Source organism: Balearica regulorum, chromosome Z (genome assembly GCF_011004875.1).
Source record: "Balearica regulorum gibbericeps isolate bBalReg1 chromosome Z, bBalReg1.pri, whole genome shotgun sequence".
NCBI lineage: Eukaryota > Metazoa > Chordata > Aves > Gruiformes > Gruidae > Balearica > Balearica regulorum.
This window is the reverse complement of record NC_046220.1, coordinates 17,170,538-17,198,192: the sequence shown is the minus strand read 5'-3', so window position 1 is coordinate 17,198,192 and position 27,655 is coordinate 17,170,538. Positions and strand designations below refer to the sequence as shown.

Here is a 27,655-nt window from a genome sequence, read left to right as displayed (position 1 = left end):
TGTGCTGGCTCTTAAATCTGAATTGACTGGGGGATTTTAAAGGTTTTCGACCAGTGCTTTATCCAGTCATTTACCAGACTCAATAACCTGACCTCCAAGCTGTCAATAAATCGGATAAAATCAACAATATATCACTACTTTCCCCCTTTTACCAATTTGTAAATAGGTGTCCACCAATAATTTCAACACTTCAGTCATGTAAGTCCTGTTAACAAATCTCAATAGTAACAACCATATAGGTGTGTCATGTCTGAAGACTTTGAATTCCTCCTTTCTTGAGCTTTATGCATTAATACAGAGGTAACATATTAATTGCACACTTTGCTTGTATTAGTTTTGCAGTTCAATTATGATGATATTGTTCATTTTCCTTCACAGATCACAAGCTCCAATAATGCAATGAAATATTTCCTGCTTGGAAAAGCTTCCAAATTTGAACACAAAAGTGATCAGAGTACCAATTGGTAATCATTATGTGAATGTTTTAAGCAGTGTTTTTCAGATACATAAAATCATACATTAACTGATGTGAAGTGTTAAATAATACTTCTTTCTCATGGTGGGTAGTTTATCCACGGGTAATAATTCATATTTAAAAGTAGTGTGACATGCTCTTTATGCACGTAAAACAATTACGTTTTTCCTGTATGTAAGCAGGATTTTAGCAGGTGATCCTGCATAATATACTGCTGTTTTTTTCTGCAGGTTCCTATTATACCATACCTTACCATACCACACCATACCATTTTTTAGGACTGTTAAGAGAATTTAAGTATTTTCTGTAAAAAATCAAAAAGGTATGGGTCAGGCTACTTAGAGGAAAAGTCAGCAAAAAGGGCAGCAAATGAGGCCATAGAATACAACCAGCATTGTACTAGTTCCTTAAAGACATTTTTTTCAATTGTAAAGCATGCTGTCCGTTACAGATTCCCCACCAGTGTATAAACGTACTAACTACTGTGCAGTACTCGTCAAACTTCCTGCTCTGTATCAGCCAAACCCATTTCATTAGGAGTTTCCCAGTGAAATCCAAAGACAGAATCTGTGAAATTAGTCAATCAATAGTAATTTTTTGTAATCAGTCTGAAAGGAGAGAAAACAAGCACACGCTATTAGACCTGAGCAGTTGGCGTTTTTCAGCATGTGCTTTGGTAATCAAAGCAAATGCTCAGAGCAATAAAGCACCATGTAATACATGAGTGCTACCAAGCTCTATCACTCCCTATTCAGAACTAAATAGCTTGTTTCCAAGCTATTTAGGAAGTTGATTTAAACATTTCAAAGCACAAGAACAGAACTGACTCATTTAACAGGTTTTATTTTAGAGATTTACACACACACACACCCCCCCATGAATGGCAGCTTATCAATGGGCATAAGCCAAACCTAACAGAGTCAGCAGCCTACTGCTATGGCAATATACCATGATCCTGTTTCGGGAGAGCTCATACTGGGATCAGAAATTATTGGCCCCATTGCAAGAAGTAGCAGCTGACAAAGGAGAGGTGGCTGGGTAGTGGGGTCCCTGTCTGCTTGGCAATGACCAGCTGCCAAACCATTTCACATGTGTATCACCATATTTTTCCACAAACCCAGCGGGACTAAAACCACCAACATAAAGAGGTGAAAGGGTATTTCTGCCACTCTCTTGACTACTGTATTTCATAAGGAACACCATTACTTTTTTTAAAATGAGAGAGGATTTTTCAAATGCCTTTATCTTTGGCCAACTTCTGCCGCCATGGGGATCAGCCAGATATAAAAAGAAATTGATTTCATGTCAAAGCAGCAAAGTGAACAGAAGAAGGAACCTCCCCATTTCCTGAAGCAGACATAGTTAAAGTTTGGCTGTTGGTGGCCACCCATGGTACCTCCCCCTCATTCATTTTTTTTGCTGACTATCACACTTCAGTGTGGATGCCAAATCCTTCATCTCCTTGACAAATGGGCATTGAATGCTTCGTTCTCAAATAGCTGTGAATAGTATTCATCAAAGACACCAGGATTTACTTTAAGTTCAAGCATTTTATACTCTTTGGAGGTTGAGTGGTGGTTATATAGGGGTTTTTTTCTCCAATTTTTCATGAATATATATTGCTTGAATGGTGGCTGTTTGATTTAGCCCATAACTTGGAGTGTTGCAGCTAACATGACTACTTCCATGGTTAAAGATCAACTTGTGTTGACTCAGTCATATAAAACAATCATCTGGACAAGCAAGCAAAAAACAATTTGATTCACGTGCTTGTTACCAATCTTATTTCAAAATCCTTGATAAGTGCCAAATATTTCAGAAAAAAACCCTAACACATCTAATCTGAATCTTGTAGATGTTCATAATTTCAGAAATTTCATAAAAAGAATCATTTTTACAGTGACTAGGCTTGAAGAAAATGTAAGGCATATGTGTGCAATTTAAGCTGCACAAGGGGTCAATAAAGAAATGATGCATCTTCTAATTTGCAGTGAAAACTTTCTCATCTGCTGTGTGTGATATCAAATCAAAGGAACTTACAAATAGTGCTGATTACTTTCAGTAATACAGCATTACAAAATTAATACTACTAAAGGATGCTTAGCAAATGTGGTGGGTTGAGCTCAGTGCCAAAAGGTTGGGAAGGTGAAATACTTTGGGATTTTTCTTTTTTTGTGGAATAAAATTTAAGACAACACTGGTTTTGTTTTCTACTTTGAACATGGCAGATTCTTTGGACCAAAGTACTTCTAACTTGCAGAAATTATGAAGATTTGGAGAAGTAGATTGTTAATGATTTCGCTAATTATTCCTCTTGTAATAAGTTTTTCTTGAATGTTAGATATCTTCAGTTCAAAGGCAAAAGAGCATAGTTCTTCTTTACAGCAGCTTTCTCTTCTACAAGTACATGATGGACTGTGTTCAAAAAACTTAATGATGTAATATTGTTGCTCTTTGCCCACACAATTCTAGTCCATTGTTAAGAACGGTCTCTCTGTCCCCATTATACATGCATGAGACCAAATTATGTACTAAAGAAATAGCCTGAAGCCTCTTCACCACAAATCTTCACCATGGCATTTAAACTCTATTTATGTGGACAGAAGCCTGCTTTAAGTTCTTCACACCACCTATTTCCCTTAAGGCATAATTTGATTCTTTGCATATGTGAATTGAGCTGCAGATGTTAATAGTCTAATCATGCTTCATAAATGAATGACAGGTATGTGCCTTATTTCTCTGAATAGATGAGAGATTATTTATATTTATTGGGAGGATTTGGGTTTGGGATCTGATAAACTATCACTCTAGCATAAGGAATACAGTCATGTTGGCAATGCTAAGCACTATTTAAGTCAACTGTGAAATTCATTTAAGGTCTGCTAATACTGGATGGTTGCACGTTTTATTTTGCAAAACCTCAAACATGTCTAACTTCCCTACAACTATCCACCAGCTAGATATGAGTGTTAGACACCCACTTAAATTTAAAAATCTTAGATTTAGCCAATGGGTAAGTTGTGAGCCAATTAACTTCTGAGATTAATATTTTTCTATGCTATAGCCAGCCATTTTATCCAACAATTTACTTCAAATTTGCCTGGAATTTTGTCATCTTTCATGTTTAATATGATCCCTTCTCTAGAACAATTGCTCTAGTATAGCAAAATAAAAAGTATTTAGTTTATTGGTCATATAATAATAAGAGAGGCATTTGACACTTTTTTAAACTACCTCTACAACAAATATCTTGACTAGACAAAGCGTCATTTTTAAATGTTAAGCAAAGACCTTAACTATTGGATTTTATTTTATTTTTTTAAAGTCTGACAAGTGTTTTTCTAGGTCTTAGGTGAAAGAAAAAAAAAGACACTAAAATAACAAAATGCAATATATGAGTAAATTTCCTTTTAAGGAATAGTTTTTCTTTTAAAAGTTTTCATTAAAAAGTTTTCCTTAAGAAGATTTTTTCTGCTCATGCCCAAAGTAACATGTTGTTATGCACATTTATGAATATAACAATTTCTTACATTTTACAAACTTTTATCAGCAAATACTAATTAATCAGCCAAATGGCAGCTACGCATTCTGTTTAGCATAATATCATGATATTGCAATACAGCTGACAGCTGATTAGAGAGGCAGAGAGCATATTTAAATGGGATGTCAACTCCATTTCTTCAACATAGTCAGAAAAGGTGTTGTGTAATAACAAGAAGCATTTCCCAGGCTGGAAGGGACAGCCAAATGATGCCATGTAAGTTTGCTGAAAGCTTGTCAGGCAGAAAGTTGTTTATTTAGACTCTATATGACCAAATATCAACACAATTTTAACACAGACAAAGTTACAGGAAATCGTTCCAGTGAACAATCCAAACTAAAACTTATTCCAGTACGTAATTTCTTGGAGAAAGCTTGCTGCACATATGTATTTGCCACTGTACTGGAAGTGGAGTAAGCCACAGTAACATCAAAGAGTTACAAGAAGACCTGTTTTTTTTCTGAGTCTCTTGAGCTTTTACTTTCTTTTCTTTTTTTCTCTTTTTTTTCCAGAAACCTCAAAATAAAGGTGCAAGAGTTCATCAGGCAAATTGGGAAGACAGAATGACATGGGCAAAACAGAAGCCTACAAACAAAGGAGAATGAGGAGAATTTACAATGAAAGAAAAGGGGGAAAGTACAAAAGGAATAAAACGTGCTATTAAAAAAAAAAAAAAAAAAAAAGTAATGTGTAAAATCTGCACTCCTTGTGCCCAAGGATGCATTTTTTCTCCAAGTGCCTCTTAGCTTGTGGTTTAAATCAATAAGAAATGAGATTTCCAGACTTTCCATTTCCTTTCATGTTGTCCAGTCATTACATCCTGCAGAGATGAAAAAGATCACTACTGTTGAGAAAGGGTAAAGAGAATTCAGACTGGAAGCACCTCTCTACAGCTGAACCTGACCCAACGTGTCCATCTTCTCAAAACAGTTATCCCTATTCTTAATGATGAGCGTGCATGTACTGCTGCTGACCTCAGCTTAATGTGTTTTAACTCATTTGCACACTTAGAGGTGAATTTTAAAAATATGTCTTTGTATCCAGTTGCTTCTTTGGCCAGAGTGTAACTAAAAAATAAAAGTAACCATGTGAGTAGCAGAAATATTGAAGCCTGGTTTCTTGCACATTTCAGAAGGATTTTCTGTTTGACAATAAAAGTTTTTTAGTCTTTTTCTTTGGACGAAGAGGTGGGAAAGAGGGGATTATTAACTGTCTCTCCCTCTGCTGCCCAGCCACATATTTTCACATATCTTAAAGGAACAAGTATCTTTCAGACTTCTCTCTCCCTTGGACTGGATTGACATTGGACAGTAATGTCAAAGGTTAATGGGAGGAGGTGAGAAAAGAGGGTGCAGATACACACAGAGCCAGAATGGTTGAATATGTCCAACTGTCCCCAGGAAAATCCTCTAAAATACCTACGTGAAGCTTAAGCATTACTTAAAATTTTTCTATCCTCATCTCTCTCCTTGCTCTTTGTAGAGGAATGCAAAGGCCAAAAGCTATTAAACAGCTGTATTTGTCTATAAGGATCACAAGCTTCTTTCTTTCCTCCCTCTGTGCAGGGTGCAAAGATCCTTTTACAGGTAAATAGCATGAGCTCTCTTTCCACAGGCCTTGTCATCTTCTGTTGTGGTCCAGGACATCAGACCACATACGATGCAGAGAAACTCATGCTTTCTTTTCAGTTCCTTGCTGACTTAGAGAGATAATGAAATAGAAAATTCCCCTATCAAGAATATCAGCTGAAAAATAGATTAGATAATCAGGCCAAAGTAGCTAGACATATTAGCTGCGTATTCTAGTTTGTTGCTTGTGGGGTTTTTCCTTCCATAGCCATTTTTTCTGTGTCTCATATAAAAAGCAATTATCATGAGCCTAACTTCACTCAAAAGTCTATGACACAGCTATTAATAATACTGAAAATAAAGGAGCACCTTATCTGGCTATCAGATGGGTTTGAAGTTATTCTGTTCCCACCGAGTCAGTAGCCCTTTGCCAAGAACTTTTGAAATCCTCCACTTCTTACCTGCCATTTTTTAAACTAGCACCTTTTTCACAACAATAGTAAGCAGCACATTCAGACCATCAGTATGTACACCCACACAGGATAGCACCGTGTCCTGCCTGCTCACACGTCAATTTATATTTATTTTGTTATTCTGCCAATCTTTCTTTATTCTCCCAGTCAACCTTCCTTTCTGCAATTCAAATGAGTCATCAGATCATGCAATCTGTTGTAGTGCAAGCAGTTTTCCTACATACTTGTTGAAAATGGTTTCCTTAGAGCCCCACCAAAGGCAGTGACTTTCTGGTACTTTCTAAGTAGGGCATTGAGAGTACTTTCTAAGTACTCTCATTGAGTACTTTCTAAGTAGGGCATTGAGAATTACTTGTGTAGATGTCACTTCATTTAGCAGCTGAAGTACCACAGCTCTATAATGCATCCTCCAGCAATACTGTTGTCTTTCAGCTCCTACCTAAATCCATAAAATGTGGTATATCCTGTTTCAGGACTGCCAAGAAATGCTTTGCAACCATGTGGTCTCTCAGACTGTACAGCTCTTAATTTTGCACAAATCCCAATCACAGGCCCACTGCGAACATCCCTACAGGGGCCTATGGTATGTCTATGCAGTGCATTGTTTCCTCTAACCCTCTGCTGTTGCTTCATGGTAGGACTACCAACACACGAAGCTTTTTTTATGGCTGCAGGGGTTTACACTACTAACAGCTTTTGACAGTTTGCTAAAGCTTGTTTTTGATAATGCATTATAGTAACAAGATAAATCAGTTATCCCAGCATAACCCTTCCCCTTTCTTCATCCAAACATTTATATTAATTTCTTAGAAAATTAATATTGTTAAATAAATCTACTCTTATTAATCAGAAAACAGGGGAACAGACATTTTTAGAAGCACAGTGGTGATTCCACAGGGTTCACAAACCCGTTAAACAGTTCATTCTATCCATGTGGGGGTTTAGGCTCCTAAAACTATTCCAATTTCATTTAATTCAGGCTGATTAACTCTAGAGACAATAGTGGTCTTCTGCTGCATTCCTTCTGCTTTCCAAGTTGTTTGAGAATTCTCTGAATTCATTAAAATTTAAATGTGTTCTTATGCATTGTCCTGAGGAAAGTTGGGGAAGCCTGGTCAAAGTCCTTTTCTTAAAGCAGGGAGGGGTGCAGATGGTTGAGCTGTTAGGAGCATGGAGGGACAATGAGCAGCATCAGGATGAATTCTTAATGTAAATGATCTCAAAACTAGGATTTGGTCCACTACAACTTGTCATTGCTTGAGGAAGCTTGGTGGCTCTAACAGTCTGGCTCAGTGAAGAAGTATGGGATTGAGAGTCAGGAGACCTGGTTCTGTATTTTCAGGATTCTGTTTCTGTACTTTCATTGCTTAAGTAGCTTTGGTTGCTTCTGTTTCTGTCTCATGTCCTCTCTGCCTGTTTGGATCTGTGTAAACAGTAAGCTCTTCGAAGCAAAGACCATTTCAATACACGTTGTGCAGTTGCAAAGCACGGCCCTCACAATAAATAGCACTTTTGCTTGTTTACACTAAAGATTTTTCCTTGCAAAGGTACACTGGTAGCTACAGCAAGGTGTAGTTTCAGAAGAGAGACACCCTGCAAAATAATACTCTTGTTAATTACGTTCTACTTCTTACAGCAGCTAAAAACCAGCAGCAAAGGATGTTGATCTGAAGAACTGTGATTTTTACCTTACAGTTCTCTCTTAACTCTTGCTCAAAGGAAAACAGTGGAAATTAGATAGTCTTTTCTTCATAGAAAAAAATTCAGCTTCTGAAAACTTATTCTGTCACATGAGCATCTGATGGAGATTCCTGCCACAATCAAGGAGCTGTTTTCCTTGTGTCTCAGTCTGGGTGAGACTCAGATGCCCAGGCAGTGAAGTCTCAGGATGCACCTGTGTGTTCACTCGAGACCCAGAGAATTCTGGAAAAGGCTTTTTGGGAAATTCTTTCCCTTCTCTTTGCAGACATGACCATGGCAGAACTATTCACTGCAATTGCACTGCCCTCCTGCTCAGCTTTGCCAAAAGACTGAACCTGTAGCAGGGACAACACAGAAGTTACTCTGCAAGCTCTGGGTGATGTCTCTCTTGGCATTTGGGATACTTTGATCTCATTACAAGGTGTGCAGCTCTCCCCATTAACTGATCACCTACACAGACACCTGAGTACCAGCTGAGGTCTTCAGTATTTCAACACCCTGACCTCTTCCTTTATCAAGCCTTTAGCCTATCATCTGTAAGTAGTTTTCCCCTCTCATTCAGGTGCTGTTAGCAGAAATATTTTTAAAATATTGCATGTTTCTCACTACAGTAAGATGAATGCCATACACATACTGGATACCAGCAGAAATTAACTCTTTGTTCAAAGTATTGCCCCTTTACTAAGCCAGAAAGTAAGATGTCCTTTAATTTAAGGGTTTTATTTTACTACATTGTATTAGTCACCCTATAATGAGACCAACTGAAATATTAGGTAGAAATTTTTGAATACCTCTTCAGCTTCATTCTAAATATTTTACAATAGTTACTGAATTAAACTCTTTTTTCAATTGTCATCTTCTTAGCTCAAGCCTCTTTCATTATTTTTGAAGATGGCAATATAGAGAATACATATGAAACTCATCTTTTTCAAGTAACATACATGGACCTAATTTTTAATTACTATTCAAAGCCGGATGATGAGCCGGAAGATGACAAATACATCACGGCTTAATCAGTGTTGCCACACAGGCTACATTAGCAAAGTACCCTCTCATACTAGGAAAAGGAGCTAGTCTGCTGCTAGAGTGAAATCACATTGCTGAAGGACATGAACTGTACCTGCAATGGACTCACATGAAAGAATGATACAGGTTTTATTTGGCACAACATAGACAGATGTTGCCTAGAAGCACCAGCAAACCTCAGAATGAAGCCTTAAATGCCCAAGCACCTATTCAACTCCACAGAGGACCTGCCAGACCAGCAGTCTAACCGTAGGGAAAAAGACTGAGAGCTCACTTAATGGGAGCAGGCAGAGGCACGAACAAGGTTAAGATCTGGCCCCACTCCCACTACTCACCCTCCACAGCAAGGCTGCGTGGGATGGGCATGTAATAACTGAAGGATGCATTAGGCCAGCAGTGAGTACCTGCCCGCCCGCGGCCAGGAGGAAGCAGGGAGGCAGTCTGCGTCAGATGCCTCTGAGTCACCATGCCTCCTGGGACAGTCCCCTGGGGTGCAGTTTACAATTACCTAACTTTTAGTCATCAAAGTCACACGGAAGTGATACCTGAGCAGAGCCAAGGAAGACACCTGAAGTCAAGACACAGTCAAAGTGGAGTTACAGGTAAACAAAACCCAGCTGAGGTTCAAATAACTACACCTGAACATAAACCAATGGAAAATTTATGCTAGTCTTTTTCATTGTTCCTCTTTTAGTATTTGTTTGATGAACTTAGAACTAAGCTGATGTGTATATTAAAAAAAATCTGGAAGTAGAAACAAGTAATAGATGAGCAAGTTCCTCCAGAGCCACATGGGGAAGCAGCTCATACTATAGCTACCTAGATTAATTTTATAAGCACTTCTATGCACAGGTGATATGGATGCACTCACGCACTTCATGCACTCAGGTACTTCATGCACAAAACCTGATGTGCAGTATTAGGGAAAAGCACATACATCAAATTCTAGCAGATCAGTGCAGCTATTCATCCTCTGTAATCATTCCCCCATGATCTAGGGTGCCCTTTTCTCTGTGGCATCACAGAAGATAATGGGGACTTTGAGGCTGTACACTACAATTGGGAAGAAAAGTATGACTGCTTAATTGCAGTATGGATTTTATTCTCTGAAATAACTTGTGTCAGTAATGTCAAATGTCAAAGTTCTGGACCAGGCTATCTTATACTGCAGTAGATTTTATATACCTGATCTCATACAGTACATATTTCTTTGCATGGAAGCTTTCCAAAATACTACATCAGTAAACTGCTTGTAAGCTGAAAAATTCTTCTCCTTTCACCTGCAATTGGCAGAGTTGCTCTGCCTGTGGAGTGTGCAATCTTCACCTCATTAAAGGTATTTAGTGCTCAAGGAGCAAGGCTTTGAAGCTGATGAGGTCAGCTTCTTGATGGTTCCTCCTTGAGAAAAAAACCACGCTAGGGAAGGGATTTTCTGCTGCTTCTGTGTTGCTAAAATGGTCCCTTGAAGATACTTCCACTTGGCGCAAATTAGGCAAAAGCCAACCATTCATCTTGCAAATGGATGGACCTATGTAAAGTGTTCCAGTCCCATAGCAGAGTCAATGTAAAACCAGCACAGCCATCTTCACTTCAGCTATTGATAAAGGTTGCTTTAACTTCTTTGGTTAGCCTTTTGCTGGCATGCTTTTGAGAGTTCAGAACTTTCTGTTCCACAAGAGAGCTGTAGAAACAATAAACTCCAGGTAACTCCAGGTAACCGTTGGAAACAGGTTTTCAGATATTCCTGAACATGATGTTTGGGTGTTTCCATAACATAGCCTTGAAGTTTATGCTTAAAAATTATTTGTCCTAATACCTAACACAGACATTCATTTTTTTTCTCTGAAGTCAGTTGAAACTTTAAATTACTACTTTGGGGACAAGGTCCAACAAGTTGTTTCCAATATACGGGACAAAACATAAAATTGACATGGAATGTGCAAGAGAAAGCTAGTTTCATGTAAGAGCATATGGTAAACAGGAGCGTCCTCTTTGGATCAAGTCTTGGCTGACGTAGAAGGACACAGAGGATCCTTAACAGGTGTGCAATACTCCTACTGAAGTAAATGTCGTGAATTTGTAGGACAGAAACAACAAAGTCTACAAGCAGTACAGCATAATGGGAACTCTTGACACTGAGATCTGCATAAATGAATGCAGAAGGTAAACTTGACTTGACTGAGCCTTTATTTTCCCCTCTCTTCAATGTGAATGTTTCTTTGAAGTAAGATTAGCAAGAAGAATTCAAAGCTCAGCTATATGTACACAGCACTGTTACCTCTTTACAGCAACTTTTGTTGTAACGAAAAATAATAAGACCTTTTACCTTGATACAGTGCTTTTCATCTTCAAAGCTTTTTCACAAATACACTCTAGCTAATCTGAACACTCTTTTAACATAGTTAAGGTTGATTATCAACATGATTATGACTTTACAGGGGGGACAGAGTTTAAATTACTTAAATGCACAAAAGTATTTGATGTCACAAAAGCGATTAAAACTCAAGGGTCACTATATCCTAATTATCTGCCCACAGCATTAGACTCCCTTCTCCTAGCTTTGTTTTGCACTGTGAAGAATTATCTTCTTATACATAGACTGTTTTCTATATTTAACTAAATAATATACCATTTGTGTAATTAAAGTACTTCTTACACAAACAAGAATGTTTCAGTTAATTGACCAAGATTTCACAACTTTGTCAGCCATATGGCTGTTAGGTAGTTGTGGGGAATTTAATTTGTCAGACCTTTCCATCAGTAATTCTAAGGAGGACCGGGTTTTCAGACATTTACTACCTGTGGACTGTCACCACAATTCCCTCAAGGCATAAAAAAATGACACTTTGCATTGGAGTTTGAAGGGCCTTAATGTGGTGCATAAATTACTTACTTTCATTTAAAGGTCTTTTTGTATTTTTTTTTTTTGAGTGGTGTAAGGTGTAAATGAGACTCAGTTCTTACACATTATTTTAACTTAAGCCAAGGAAACACTGCCCGTGAGACACAGCCGCCTGAAATACTGAAGAATCAAATCAGAGAGACTCCAAGACAATGTGCATTTATCTTATTTTTGAAAAAGTGAAATGAAACTCTACTACATGACTCATTTTTAGTCAGACAAATGGATTTACATTCCCTCATTTACAATATGAAGTACAAAGTACACCCTCTGGGAAAATCAAAGCTATCATTTTATTTCAAGGTTTTCCGTAATGTCATAAATGGAATTGTGAACTGAAATTACAACCTCTCTACTAATCCTGTAACTGGTGTTTTTTTAATAGTGTGTGTTCACCCTGAACATCCATGCTCATTATGTTTTCCTGAATATTATGGTGGTGTTTTTGGTGGGGTGGTGTTTGATTACCTGCTTCCAATTTCAAATGACTACTGTAGAAAGCTGACTACTCACAGTGATAAACACTGCATTGAGAATTTCTAGATTACAGTTTACTGCCACGTAACAGTCACTGAACTGGATTCTCCCAGTCCTATAACAGGATTTCATTTTTAAGCTTTTCAAAACTGAGTGACCAAAAGTATATTGTCAACAGAAATGAAAGCACTTAAAAATGTTTATTTCACAAAACACCATTTCTTACCTGTTATTGAACAGTTGAATCATTTCGAAGGCTTAAATGCTTGTATGGCTTGACCTATGTTATAAACTGGTGTAAGTAATGGGAATTCACTAGCTGTTAATATACAGTGAGCTCACTTGAAGAAGTGCAAAATTTCATATGGATACAGATTTTCCTTGCTAGTTAACTGCTAAATTGCAAATAGCATGGTATTAAATTTGAAAAGGTACCTAGTTTGTCTGCAAGAATACAGTTTTTCAGCTCTTTCTGTTGATTCTGAGGATAAGCTGTCAACCCACTGTTTGGAACATGCCAAAACAGTGCCTCGGACTAGACATCTTTGGAAACCCCATCTAATGAAGCTTCTCTTGAGCTTCCAGCCAAACGTTTCTTGATGTATCTGTGGGATTAACAATTCAGCATGAGCAGGCTTTTCTACTTGCTATTCTGTGTTCAGATTTACCCTGGATATATAGAGAGCTTTATATGGAGTAAAATTCCTACAAAATACATCACACTACAGAGAGTCCATAAGCATGAAGTCGGAAAGCTGGTACCTCTCTGGACAGCTACAGTATCAAACTCCCATGGGAACAGCCTGTGCAGGAACAGCTAGCACATTTTAAATAAGAGTAACAAAGGTCTGTTTTAACTTAGGGTCCTGGGAGTTCAAATAGAGAATATTTTCACACTATTTAAAGAAAATGAGCTCTCATATTCAAAAAGAAGCAAAAAATAGAAGCAGAAAAGCAAATGGATTGCACATAGTTGTGGTAAAAAGAGGAATACTGCAACACAACTGACACAGCTTTTTACAAGCAATTCAACAGAGGAAAATGGAGTAGAATTGCCAAAAATTATTTACTAAAAGATTTTCTGTACTGAAAAATAGAATTTGTACCTCCAATAGAAAGGCCAACCTAAAATGAGAAAAATAGGATAAATTTCAGGCTTAATATGGTATTATGGCTATTATGCACCATACTGAAGAAGTTAACATGTAACTTCTCCCATGTCTTTCTTTCTCCCTTTATTAAACTTTGATTTTCGAAAGTCCATTTCTCATCAGTATAGTCGCACATTTTGAACTGTGGTAAAAAGTCTTCAGCATCTGTGACAAACATCCCAGCTGTGCAGGCGGATCTCTAACATTGAAGACAAGAGGATACAGTGTTTAAAGATGCACAGAGAGCAAATTCCGCAAGTTCAGCACTAGCTGCTACTGCCTTAAGTTATCAGGAATATCCTTTTTCTGGTATACAGTGAACTGCCTCCCAGATCTCAGCAGATTTCTCAGCGGCAATAACAGGTAGTGCGTATGATGAATCTGAGTGTGTATTTACTAGAAGATATGTGACATTTTTAACAGACAGCACAGACTGGCACCTGAGAATGGCATGTCTGGATGGTTGAGGCTTCTCCAATAGACATAGTTGCTTTAAAGAAAATCTACAACAAATACTTTTAAAAATAAGTACTTCCCATTAAAAATATACTGGCTATTTTTGAAAGCTCTACATTTGATAATTATATCTATCTATAGTAATAAAATATATATTAAAACTATTGATGTTTCTCAAAATGAAAGATCATATGGTAAATGAATATTCTGCTTAAATGTATGGACTTGTGACAAGAAAAATTACCACAAATAGGAAAATTGTAATTATTAATATATAATGATACAGTGTTTACCTTTTCATATCACTTAAAGCGATATTTAGGTTGGAGAGCTAAACATATGTACTTTCTATATATGTTTATTTCAGAAAGAAAATAAAACTTTTTTTTTTTTTCCTGAAACATGCACCAGTTTGTTCTCAGAACCATTTTTGGATATTGAAAAGATCACCCTTAATTTAAACCGTATTAAATCTTAATACCATAAATCTTTAAACCGTATTAAATCTTTTAAATCTTAAGATTTAAAATCTTAAAATCTTAATTAAAGTTAATTGGGTTTTAATTTAGAATCATAGAATCCCAGAATGGTTTGGGTTGGAAGGGACCTCAAAGATCACCTAGTTCCAACCCCCCTGCCATGGGCAGGGACACCCTCCACTAGACCACATTGCCCAAAGCCCCATCCAACCTGGCCTTGAACACTGCCAGGGATGGGGCATCCACAACCTCTCTGGGCAACCTGTGCCAGTGCCTCACCACACTCACAGTAAAGAATTTCTTTCTAACATCTAATCTAAATCAACCCTCCTTCAGCTTAAACCCATTCCCCCTTGTCCTGTCACTACACTCCCTGATAAACAGTCCCTCTCCAGCTTTCCTGTAGGCCCCTTCAGGTACTGGAAGGCTGCAATTAGATCTCCCCGGAGCCGCCTTTTCTCCAGGCTGAACAATCCCAACTCTCTCAGCCTGTCCTCATAGGAGAGGTGCTCCAGCCCTCTGATCAGCTTCGTGGCCCTTCTCTGGACTCGCTCCAACAGCTCCATGTCCTTCTTGTACTGGGGCCCCCAGAGCTGGACACAGTACTCCAGGTGGGGTCTCACAAGAGCGGAGTAGAGGGGCAGGATCACCTCCCTCGACCTGCTGGTCACACCTCTTTTGATGCAGCCCAGGACATGGTTGGCTTTCTGGGCTGCAAGCGCACACTGCCGGCTCATGCTGAGTTTCTCATAAATCCATACCCACAAGTCCTTCTCCTCAGGGCTGCTCTCAATCCATTCTCTACCCAACCTGTAGTTGTGCTTGGGATTGCACCAACCCAAGTGCAGGACCTTGCACTTGGCCTTCCTGAACTTCATGCGGTTTCATTTCACATGAAATCTCTTCCCCTTAGTTACAAACCCTATAAATTAGGAATTTTCACAGAGGTTAGAGCTGGAATTTTGGTCTTGTGTTGCTATTTCAAGCAATCTAGGTCTAATCACTTTTTTGTTTCATGTTACTGTTTAATAGGGTGCCCCAGGGATATTATGGTGCTATTTAGTTCTACCGTCTGTTGACAAATTGAGGAATTTTGAGGGGTAATCAAATAAACCACCATGTGTCCAGGAATATTGTAGGTGGTCCAGCTGAAATATGGACCACATGGGAGTTAGGTTTCAGCAAGGCTGAGCGAACAGTTAGCATTTTTAGCACACACTTACACATTTAAGCAGATAAATTATTTTCATTATACTACAACATTTGTGGAATACTGTTTTCTGGAACTGCAGCATAACTTAGAAAAGTATTTACATACCACCAACTGCAGCATCACTCTGTTTACGTGCAGTCAGTGAAGACTCCCCGAGAATCAAATGTAAACATGCGATTAGAAGTATTAAAAAGAATAGGATGGGTACCCTGGCTGTGATGGCATTTAAACATAGAAGCATTCTCATTGACTTTTACTAAAAGTACTTCCAAGATGAAAGCTTTTAAAAAAGTATTAAAACCTCCACTGAGGACACATTTCAAGGATGAAATAACATTCCTGAGCTAATGGAGTGGATGATAGCGGTGTTTCAAAAGCACACTGGAGATGTTCTGATGAGGCCACTATTGAAATGTGGGAACAGCATATTGATAGCAATACTCAGAAATAACGGGATGGCAATATCCACTTTGGGAAAGGTCGTGTCCCGAGGGGAAAAAAAAAAAAAAAAAAAAAAAAAGCAGCACTTGTGTCCTATGCTGTGTCACAAAAGCACCATAAACAAGACTTTACTCCAAGGAGCTGTTCCGCGTCCTGTGTTCCTAATCGTCTCCTGAAGAATTCCAGCTGTGCCATTAGCAGTAGGCAGAACAGCCAGTATCGGGCTCAGACCTGGACATTGGTCCCTCAGGCCCGGGGAGCGGAGTCCTCGGGCACCCCCGGCCTCTCTCATTCGGGCCGCAGGCAGAGACATGCGGCGCCGCGGGGCTGCCGGGCCTCCCCCACGCCTTCTCGGGCCGGAGGTGTCAGGGCAGCGTCCCCCGGCGGCGCTGGCCGGCGCGGCGTCCCCTCAGCGCGGGCGAGCGCTGCCACCTAGCGAAGGGCGCGTACGTCGGCGCTTCCGCCGGCTCTCCCGCTGCGGCGCCGGGGAAGGAGGGCGGGACGGGACGGGGACGGGACGGGCCACACGCGGCGCGCGGCCCTGGCGGGCTGCCAACGGCACCGCCCCCCTCCTTCCCCCCCCCCGCCAATATGGCCGCTGCCGCCGCGGCTGTGAAGGTAAGCGTGGATCCGCGCCGTCATGGGTTGAGAAGGAGGTGGCGGCAGTGCTGGTGGGAGGCGGCGCCCACCGCCGCCCTCAACCCCTCCCCGCCTGTCGCCTCCCTCTTTTCCCGGGCCGGCTGCAGGCGGGAGTCCGGAGGGGGAGGTGTGCGGCCCACGCTGCTTGCCCTCCTGGCGCTGCCGAGCGCGTGGGCAAAGCTCCTGCCTGTCCTCTGCCCTGCCCCGCACCCTTCCTGCCTCCCTTCCGCCTCGCGCGCCGGGAGCGGACCCGGGAGCACGGCGGCTCTCAGCGGTGATAGGCGGGAGCGGGGCCGCCGTGGCGGGCGGCGCCGGGCCGCGTGTCCCCAGGCCGTCGCCTCGCCCGTTTGGGCCCTCTCCGCCGCCACGCGGGCAGCCCCCGCACGGCGCTCCCCGCTCCTCAGGCGGCGGCCCCTGCCTCTGTCTCCCGGCAGTGGTCCGGCGGGCGGCCCGGGCCGTCCCCACTGGTTTTCGCGCAGCCATCCCGGTAGGGATGAAATTTTTTTGTTTTGGTTTGGTTTTTTTTTTTGTGTGTGTGTGGTTTTTTTGTTTTTTGTTTTTTTTTTTTTTTTGTTAAATGGCAGCCGGTAGGCCTCTGTTTCTCAGAGTTTCCGACTGGCTGCCGTGTGTCGGATTTGTCCGTGGGAGGGACCGGGCGGATTTGTAACTATCGCAAGGTGCACAAGCCCCGAAGCTGCATCAGAAGTGAGCTGGCACAAAAGTTTCGCCTAAGAGTTGTCTGCCCATGTGTTTAAAAAATGGCTCCAAAATATGACGGTCTGCGTCAGGGATGAGCAGGCCAGTTAGGCTGAAACTCTGGGTTTGTGTTTTGACCAAAATATGCATTAGTTTTCTGTGGTGAAGTAAGTCTCCCAGTTCTAGTGTGTAGAAATCAGTTATAAGGCATCTTTATTTTACAGAGACAGCAAGTTTATTCTCTTAACTGTAAATTGCATGCATTTTGCTGTTTTTCTCCTAAGTGCAAGGTTTTTTAATGCCATTTTTTCCTCATCTCATTGTCCCTAAAATAGAAGGGAATAGTACAGATGTGTTCATTGGTTGTTAGTTCTCACAAAGGCTCAGAACTGATCATGACAACGCTTAACATATGCTAGTATTTAAGACTCTCAGATGAACAAGCGTAGACTGTTACTGCACTCACGCTTCTGTGTCTTGTGCTTGAACTTATTTGAGAAATTTCACCAAACAGGAGATGAAGAAAGGCATACACTTAAGTGTGATCGTTATTTGGACTCCCACAGAGAAAGGCTTTTGATCTTGTAATTACTAGTGTGATAACTTTTTGTTAGGTTTCACTTTTGTTGCTCTTCATCGCAGTGTTTGAAATGGAGTGTACCATAGTAAAATACTTCACGTTTTGTTCCGCTGCAATGCCATTTTACTTTAGATTTAGTTCCACATAACCTTAGCTACAGCCTCCATTAATTTTTACAGCTTACGTGTCCTTCATGTCCCTTTGTAGGATGCAAAGTCTGGAATGGAGCATACAGTCTTGCATCTTTCCATTCTTGGGGTCACTCCTAGATGTGACTGTCTCTGCCTTTTGAAGAAAGGTGAGACTTTTCTCTGTGAGTCAACTCCTCTCTGCCATTCCTTGCCTTCAATGCCTGGGCTGCTGGGTATCTCCCCACTGCGCGTAGAGAAGCTACGTTCCTTTTGATAATTCACTAGAAGGTCTGTAAAGCAGAATTTAATATAGGATCATTTTTGGGGGTCTCCAGCCCCCAGACACAGCTGATATTCCTGGAGATTATGTAAACTGGAGGAAAATAATTCTTTTGCAAAGAGGTAAAATTAATTTTAGGGCTGGAGCTGTCAGCTCCAAGTTGGCATTGCATGGTTGGAGAAGCAGCTGTTTAAACAAATTTCAGCTGGCCTAACTTTCCTTCCACTCTGGTAGCTCTCCTGTGAATTACAGTGAGCCCAGCATTTCTCTAGCCAGTGTGCCTGAGATGGGTTGATGGTTGATCAAACTGCAGCTGAGGTGTTTTGCGGGGGGAAGAAGGCAAAAGCAAGTTAAAGGTAGTCTAGCTCTTCTTCTGTGCTGTGGGTTCTTCAACCTGGGAGCTGTGAATATTTTGCCAGCTAGTTGCACTGCTGCCATTTCTGACAGCATGGCTGTTGGTGTAAAAGCCTGGAACTGAGCTGTGCAGCACAAGCACATATGGATGCCACTGCAGCAGCAGGAGCAGGGAGCCCAAGAGCAAATCTGAAAGCAACCTTACCAGGCTTATGCTGCAGTGAACAGACCGAGCTCTGTGCTGCCACAGATCAGGTGTCCTGCTTTCTGCTACAGGAAGGGCCTCTTACAGTGCTGGATTTTTGTGTTCGTAAGGATCTTAAACCATTGCACTGTTATGTCACGTAGCTGTAGCTGGTATCTCCAGCATTGCACTATTTTCTTCAGCCCCAACAACTTTCACTTTGCCAGATATAAAAATTCAGGCAGATAAGCATTCCCTTTTGAATATTTTCAATCTTTAGTCATAGAGCACAAATAAAACAAGCATTATGCCAAACTAAAACTAGTGAAGTTAGTGAAGGAACAATTTTTTTTGTAGATTAAAAAAAAATAGGCGCCATTTTGATCCTGGCTTCTTGTAATGTAGTAATCTTCCATGTTCACAGAATGCATGCGTGAACAATGTTAAAGGTGGTCTTATGCTGATTTTTAGGTTTGTGATTGCTCCTGTTTCACACTTCTTACACAGTTCTTTAGGCAAAAAAATGTTTATCCTAAAATATCTATAGTTTTCAGGATTTTCATGAGCAATCTAACTAACAGTCCGATCATTTGCGATAAGCAACATGAGTAACGTGGGAACGACCCATCAATACTACTGCAAACAATGATCTAGGTCTTCCCTAATGCTTGAGTATGTTTAGGGTTCGAGTCTATAGATTTTACTGGTGTTTTCTTTTGCACTACTCCTTGTGCTCCACAGGGGGGTAGCAAAAGGAAGTAGATCTGTTAAAGCTAGTTCAGCATATCAGCGTTTACACCACCTGGTGTGGAAAGCTTTCTCAGTGAAATATTTGGTGTGTAACAAAGACCACAGAGCCTCTGTGTGTTGAAATGAAATGTTTGATGAATCAATTAATATTGTGGTTGAATAAATGAGGTCTCTATGAACGTGAAAATTAAGAAGAAGCTAGAGTAAGAGAAAATTGGGTGTGTGTTGTGGAAGGGGTCTCTTGTACATTGAAGTCTGGAGGTTTTTCTTGAGAAATTTTCTATCTTCAAAAGTAATTAAAAATGGTGGAACCATGCAGTAATAAGTCATGCCATGATTCCTTCTTTTTTTTTTCCATGATAAGCAACTCAGCCATTATGTGAATTATTCAAGTTAAGTGAGATAGATAAACTTTGCAACAAGTGGTCGCATTGTAGGAAAAAAAAAAGTAGTAGCATTTTCTCTGTGTGTGATAAATGGTGACATTACTAAGCTTGAGGTTGTGAAGGGCCTGACAGTACCTGCTGCATCCAAAGAGCAAGAAGTGTTCTAAACTCATCAGAAAACTTGATTGAAAATGGAATTATCCCTAGAAAGACAAAAACAAGATACTTTCCAATGATGGATTAGAAACAAGAAAATGCAGATGCATTTTTCTTTAGTTGGAGTGTGAAGTCACAGGTGAATTTAGTCTCAGTGAGAATATATGTTTCAAATTACCTTTTTTTTCTTTTTTCTTTTCCACAAAAGAACTAGAACAGATGAGCAATGAGCAAGAACAAGAAATAGACAATTACTAAAGCATGACAGATGGGTGATAATTGTGAATTACTTCATGCATCTTCACTACAAGTTGTATCGAAACACAACATAGGACTTTTAGCCTGATTTCCTAAGGAAATAAAACATGTATTAAGTGGCCCTTTCCTTTGCCCTCTCATTTCCCTTTCCATTATGCTTTGAAACTGTTAGTCAGTTACATAAAAAATTGAAAAAAAAAATGTACTTGAAAATACTTTCTAAAAAAAGTAGGAGGAGCAAGAGCCTGTTAAGTTTCTACTTAGGGAAAGGTTGTGAGTTAAATAAAACCTGATACCTGTGCGTCTACACAGGAGACAATTAGTGACACAGCTGCAGACTAAGTTTGGATGACCACTTACAACTTCCTAGGTACCAGATGACGTAACTGTAAATATGTGAAGAAACCCAGCAGTCCTTACAGTGGGTGAAATTGTCAGCAGATTCCTTTTATTTCACTTGTGAAGATGCTGTTGACCTGTCCCCCTTTCACAAGCTGTACAGAGACTACTTACAGAAATGGGGAAGTTCTTAGATCTTGACAAGTCAACACAAAAGCCTTCTAATTTTTTAAAAAAGTTTTCATTCTTTTGTACGTATAATACTATACAGTAATGCCTGGTATTCAGTATGGCTCGCTATGCATAGGACTGTAAACAAGAAGCCTTTGTTATAATATGCTTTATGCAGGTATTTCTCACTTATTAGAGGCATTCCCAAATAATAGCCTTCATTTTTGTATTGGAAATAAATTATGAATTGGTACATCTTTGTGCATTTTTCATAGCTCTTTAAATTTGGTGTCCTTAAAGAGGAGAATCAGAGTGTGAGAAATTGGCAAGTTAAATACAGTTGTTTAAAATCAGTCATTTGAAATTTCCTTTCCGGGAAACTGTTTTGTTGACACATAGTCTAACCCCAAGCAGAAAATACATTTTATAGCTGCCTAGTTAGTTTTTCAGACATGCTGTTAAATGCAGTGTAATCTCAAGACAACTAATATGTACTTTTCTGTGTAAGATTGGAATTATTGGTGGAACTGGCCTGGATGATCCGGATATCTTAGAAGGAAGAACAGAAAAATATGTTGATACTCCTTATGGCAAGGTCTGTATAACCTATTTTTTTGTTACTGAGACTTTTGATGTTTTTGAGGATGTGTGTATGCTTTAAGAATTTTCAGACTGTTAAATGAATGCATAAAGGGGGTACTGTCATAAGACTATTTCCTTTTAGTTGCTACATATTGTGTGATTCTTAGTTTGTAGAAACAAGATGTTACAAAGATGACTATACCTCTTCTCGTTTGTAGATTGGGTGAAGTTACAAACTTAGTCTTGAATTTGTAGTCAGATTTGTGCTGTTGTGTGACCCGTAGTGTATGTGAGATCGCTCCAGGAACCTTTGAATTGCAGAAAACTGTCCTTTGAGGTATTTTTATATATATATATATGTGTGTGTATATATATATACACACCATTTATCCTGTATCCACTGACTTAAGCTTTATATACTAACGCTCTCCTTACTATCATGCTCATAACCACATAATTTGAACTGAAAATGAAGTTCTGAAACTGTTTTTGCGGCACAGTTATTCTTGACCAACTCTCTTTCACATCGCTTCAGCCTTTAGCAAGAGAGAGTGGAGGCTAGGGGTGTTGCTCCATACACAGTGCCGAGTGTGTCATGAAGGACAATTCCTGCTTCAAAGCATTTATCATAGGAACAGGCAAGACAAAGGATGAGAGAGTCTTATAGAGAGGACATCAAGGCAGGAAGAGGCTCTAGTTGACAAAGGAAGTTCATAGAACTGGATTTCAGATATTCTGTAATGTCATAAGACCAGGGGACTCTGGGTGCCATTGGAATTGTATCTTACGAAATCTACCAGTGTGACCTACTATACACACAATAAAACATCTGTCATGTGGTAGCAGGAGCCATTTTATGGGTAGAAGCTTGCCAGAACACTCAGCACTTGTGGTGAGATACTGAAAATCTGAATCTGTGCCTCTATTCAAAATGGGTTAAGGTGGGGAGTAAGAGTGTAAAGAGCAAGCAAACTTTGGGTGCACACCATTCAAGAAGGGGAAGGAGGTAAAGATGAAGGGAGGAGAAAACAATCAGAAGAATGCATTTGACTTTTTCATCATCCTTCAAAATCTGTTAACAAAATGCAAGAGAATGAAGGGAGCTTGCCTCCTCCATTTTCTGTACCCTGCTCTTGAAATGGTAGCCACCATTGGTCTGAGGTAGAATCCACTGGCCAAACCAAACCAGTTGCCATTGCATTCCCTGGTTTTTGGGAGCCATAGATGGTGACAGTATGACTGTGTCTGGAGACTGCTCACAGAGCAAGAATACCACTATGCTTGTATAGATATGCCTTTGTATCCAGTAAGGATGAAACACTCTTCTCCCTCACTGGAGTCTGTTAAGATCAGAGTTAAGGGCACAGTGGCAGCACAGTATTTCGGGGGCTGTTCTGTCACAGCGCTGGTGGGGGACAAATTCTGCAGTGCGGTAAGTGACCTACAGCGGGGTTTAGTGTTACTGAGAAGAGTAGAGGTACCTGCAGGATGGTTCCTGCACAAGCGAGTGGATAAAGCTTTCTCAGTCCTGCACCTTTGGTCAGTACAGCAGGCTTTTTTAGTTTCATTTAGGAAGCAGTTTAGCTACTGTCTTTTTCCTGTATTCTTCACAGAATGCAACGTGAATAGGAGAAAATAAATCTTGGTTGCCTGTAGTGGTTTGTGAGAAACCTTGATCAAAGGACTTGCTGTGTCTGAGCCTGGTGTATTATGCATTTAGCATAGGCTCAGCTTAAAGAAAAAGCTTGTGAATATTCTGTCTCTGTGAAAGGGGGGAGGGGGGCATCTATAACTGAGGTGTCATGATCGGAACCCAAGTGTGGATTCTAGATACTGTGATCAGCTGAACTGGGACTGTTAAGCTGACCTGGATGGAAAACTAACTTCCTGGGGCTTCTGTATCTGTGAAAGGGAGCACAGCCAAACAGCAAGCTTCCGTCCTTACCCCTGCTGGCCTGTCTTCTCTCTGCCTGTAGATCTGAACTCTGAGAACTCAGGCCATCGATCTGATGGTTGTTTCATGTAGATTCAGCCCTGCATAGGATTGCGTTAACTTCAGTGTTTGAATGCAGCTTTCATCCTCATGGAGCAACTTGTGGGTCAGCCCTAGTGTAAGATGTGCAGGGCTTAGACCACAGGTTCCAGTGGCATGATGTACATTGAGCAGGTCAAGTTGATTGACTTAAACTGAAGCAGAAACAAACCTCACATTTAATCGGTATTATTAGATGGATCAATATTTGCTTATTTTGCTGCTGAGACTTTTTAGCATTCAGGGAGAAGATGTTACGTGGCCTGCCTCTCGTTTTAGAACAACAGAGATGAGAGAAGCAGCTATTGCCAAGTACAAAGGGGCAAATGAGAAGTGGGTTGGTTTTTTTAAGTGTGCTTGGAAAACTTCAGAAGTTTTTGGTTTATGTTAGTATTTTTTTCTAAAGGTATGTTTTGTTCTTGATTGTTAGTGAAATAAAACCAAATTTTTCTGCCATAAAGATGCTTTTTCATAGAGCTGTGACATCAGTGGAGAGAGAATCTGCCTGAAATTTTAAGAGGTAGAAGGCTTAATCTAAATAAACTGTTCAGAACTTTGCGGTCTTCTAATTGCTGAGAGAATTAGAGATGCAACATCAGGCCTATTTAGTTCAAGCAAAACTAGGAAGAATGAAAATGGATATCTGAATGCCAAAAGAAAAATCCAAGGCATAGTTTAAAACGTGTATGTCCATTTCATTCTATCCTGTAAAAATGCAAAGTATGCAGTTCTATTTTCCTTAAATTGTGTTTTTTAATTCTTAAGTTTCTTGGCAAGGACATAGCCAAAAGACTTCTAGCTGAAAACCTTTCTGGTGGTGACGTTCCTTGACACCTTTGACATTCGACAATAACAAAATAGACATTTCTTTAATGCTATTTCTTTACTTTTAGAAGAGGAATAATAGCTTACATTTTGTTCATATAGAGTCCTTAAATTGTCTTCTGCTTTGGCCTTCTTGAATTGTCAGAATCATTTAATAACTACACTTACATCATTCATGGGGGTATTTTTTTCAGGTGAAATCTGGAAAAGTTTAAAGGAATCTACTATGAGAACTTTTGCAATTCTTAACATTGGCATTGGTCCTCCCATCATCTTTTAAGCTACATCAGTAATACTAGTGAATATGCAGTACATTCTTCTAAAAAAAAAAAAAGCTTACAGCTGTTAATATTTCAGCCTTCTTTTCTCCTTTGTCTGCTTCCACCACTTTCATTGCATCAAAAATTTGGTATTCTATGCAAAATACCTAAAAGCTTTTGGCATTCCATCTCCAGCTGTGGAAAATGTTGTTCTCTTATAGGATAAGAAAATTGCTTGCAACAGCATTCATCATCATTGTTGAATTTTGAAGCTACTAATAAAACTTTGTTCAGAATATACTTTCAGTTAGATTGTTTTCCTTTCTGGATGACAGAAGTTGGTTCTGAATCAGCTTTCCCCAAATCAGCAAAATATCTTCCTGTTCTAGAAAATTATTTTATGGTCCGCCCCCCCCCCCCGCTTTTTTTTTATTTGATCATAGGTATACCTGTAAAACAAAGTGTGGGGAGGGTCCACCTTGCAAATGAGCTTTGTATGCTTGCATCAGGAAAATCAGACCATGTGACATAACACTTAAGCTTTTCTTCTACCTCCCCAAAACGATGTACATCATTTGGTTCCTGAACTAGGTCACAGGTAGAATGAAGGCTTGGGGAACCTATGAGATACTTTTCCATCTGAAATTTTCCTGAGATTTTTATTTTGCTGCTTCATTCTATTTTCTGTTTCAGCTTGCTTCTGAGGTGAGACAAGGAAAAAACGAATTCTGTAAGCACCACATGAACAATAGTTTATGCATATTTATGTTGTGGACAAAGGGGATTTATTTCAATTCTTTGTTACTGTCATAATTTAGTGTTAACTGCCCAGGGTTCTTGGCTTCCTTTTCTGTTTTGTAACACAGAGTAATATAGATCTGACTTAGATTTTGCAGAAGGGGGAAGTAGTTAAATATGTATATGAATTATTAATGTTTGAGAACTTTTTATTGGGCCTTTTATTAAATCCTGCTTTAAAAATACTGCATTACATCTTTAAATTCAGATTGTTCAATTGGAAGTTTTTATTATTTTCTCAGCATTTCAAAGCTCCTTACTACAGCTGAGATGACAGTAGAGAGGTACAGCACTGGAAGGAACTTGTGGGAGAAAAGAGAACAGAACAGAAGCATACACTAGCTCTGTTACACAGTTAACATATCATTTGAAATTCATGTATCTTTCACTTGTTTGTAACTTTACACCCACTGATTTATCCTTATTTCCTCTTTTTTTTAATGACCCATGATGGGGTATCTGCAAATTCTTTTCTTAAACTGTCAGTTCATTGTTTAGTAGCGCATTCTTTGCTTCAAATCTGTTTCTCTGCCATGTTTCTAGCAAGAAAGGTACTCATGCAGTCACCTGGAAGATGCCCTGAATGTGTTCTGTGGAAATCTGTGTAAAGATGACAACTGGTCCAGTTACACAGCCACCCTGAAACCTTTTGAAGTGACTAGCATGGCAGCAGATAGGGAAGGAAACCCTGGCTGCTGCAACTAGATTTCTGAAGCCTGTTGGATTTCAAAGCTGTTGCATTCTCGATGCATCAGCAATGTATGCAGAATTCAGTGGAGTTCTGTGGTGGAGATGACTATCAAATAGCTGCTAAATTGCACCTTTCTACCCAAAATCTTTTGGAAATTGATAAAAACTTGAATCTATCTCTTGCAATAAACTTGAATCTGTCACATGTAAAGCAAAAGGTCCAGTCTTCAACTTACTGATCTTTACTTTTGATAAGAGGCAAGGAATTTTAGCTGATGTCCTCTTTAGTTTTCAAGGGTTTTTTTGTATCCTGCTGTGAGTTAAGTTGCGTATTTGTTACAGCACACAGCAAATGTGTGCTCTCAAAACAAAACAAATGCAAAAAACAAAACCCCAAATGGTAATTATTGTGAACTGTCATTGTTATGGAATGTTGCAACATCAAAATGCCCTTTGCCCTGTATGAAATTTCACTCTTAAGTCCATGTCTGGTTCAGAAGAGTATATGTAAAGAAGGTAAATAGATTAAACATTTATATGTCAATAGTTTAATATTAAATGGGGACTTTTAAAAAGAAGGCAGAATACACTACAGTTCTAAAATTTTCTGGAACATTCCTTTTATAAGAAAAAATGTGGTAAATCTATCTCTGGCAGAATTTAAACCAAAGTGATAGAGTAATCTATGTTTTGAAGAGATTTCACATTAGAAATTACTAAAATGAGCTATGCAATAGGGAGTAGAAAGTGGTGTTTTTATTAGAAATTAGTATCTCTAAAATGCAGTGATGTGGGACTCACATATTACTTTATTCTAGATCTTGGCAAATTTTCATGTGTGTAATAGAGTTAACAGCTGTAAAACTAAATGATAATTGAAATCATGCAGCTAGCATTAAAATACAAATAAAATCATATCAAGTAGCAGGCAATAGAACATTGTTAAATGCAAATGTGTTGAGTCCTTCCAGACACATGCAAACTTGTGATTAGTAAATAAATTGTAATTTTGTCAATAGCTATTTCAGCTTTAAATCCCACAGCATGGAAGGATAGATTGGTATAGAGTTGCTTCCAATTTATTTACTGTTTCTTCAACACTGCAATAAAACAAGTGGAATCCATGCAGTTCTGAATTGGGCAGGAGAAGCAGCACATCCAACTGCACCACTGTTCAACACAAATGCAGTTTAGCATTTAATTAAACAGAGGCCTTATATTTTTTAACAAAAAGGGAAGCTAGAAGCATTGTGTATTTCAGATCTCTGGTGCATATAGCCCAGCAGCAGAACACAGCCTACAGAGCAGTTAATTTGTTGTAATGGCAGTTGGTGACTTGAGGACTGCCCTGTGTGGGCAATATGACCATCTCCAAGCATGGCACGTGTCCCAGCTGGGCAGCTAAAACCCAAATACTCTCTGTAGCTTCATGACTGGTTGTTAGTCAGGAGGGATGCATGTTCTCCTGTAGCTGTGAGAGGAGAGCACACGCTGTCTCCTCATCCCTGGGCTGACCAAATACAACGCTGCTTCTGCCACTGTGTACCAGAACCTCGCTGTTGTATCACAGTGCACCTTCCAAAAGCAGGACTCCCAGCAGGGAGGAGTGAATTTGTCAGGAAGCAGCGGGGGGAGAAGTGA

The 27,655-nt window shown here is 39.7% G+C and overlaps 1 protein-coding gene across 1 annotated transcript in view; it reads left to right on the top strand.

Annotated features, from left to right (window-relative positions):
• Nucleotides 1–16,484: 16,484 nt before the first annotated feature.
• MTAP (methylthioadenosine phosphorylase) overlaps nucleotides 16,485–27,655 on the top strand; it is a 32,213-nt gene continuing 21,042 nt past the window's right edge. The window contains exons 1-2 of the mRNA XM_075740308.1: nucleotides 16,485–16,521; nucleotides 21,336–21,422. Of these exons, the coding sequence (XP_075596423.1) occupies nucleotides 16,495–16,521; nucleotides 21,336–21,422 (114 nt within the window). The 5' untranslated portion in view covers nucleotides 16,485–16,494. The remainder of the gene's footprint in view (nucleotides 16,522–21,335; nucleotides 21,423–27,655) is intronic.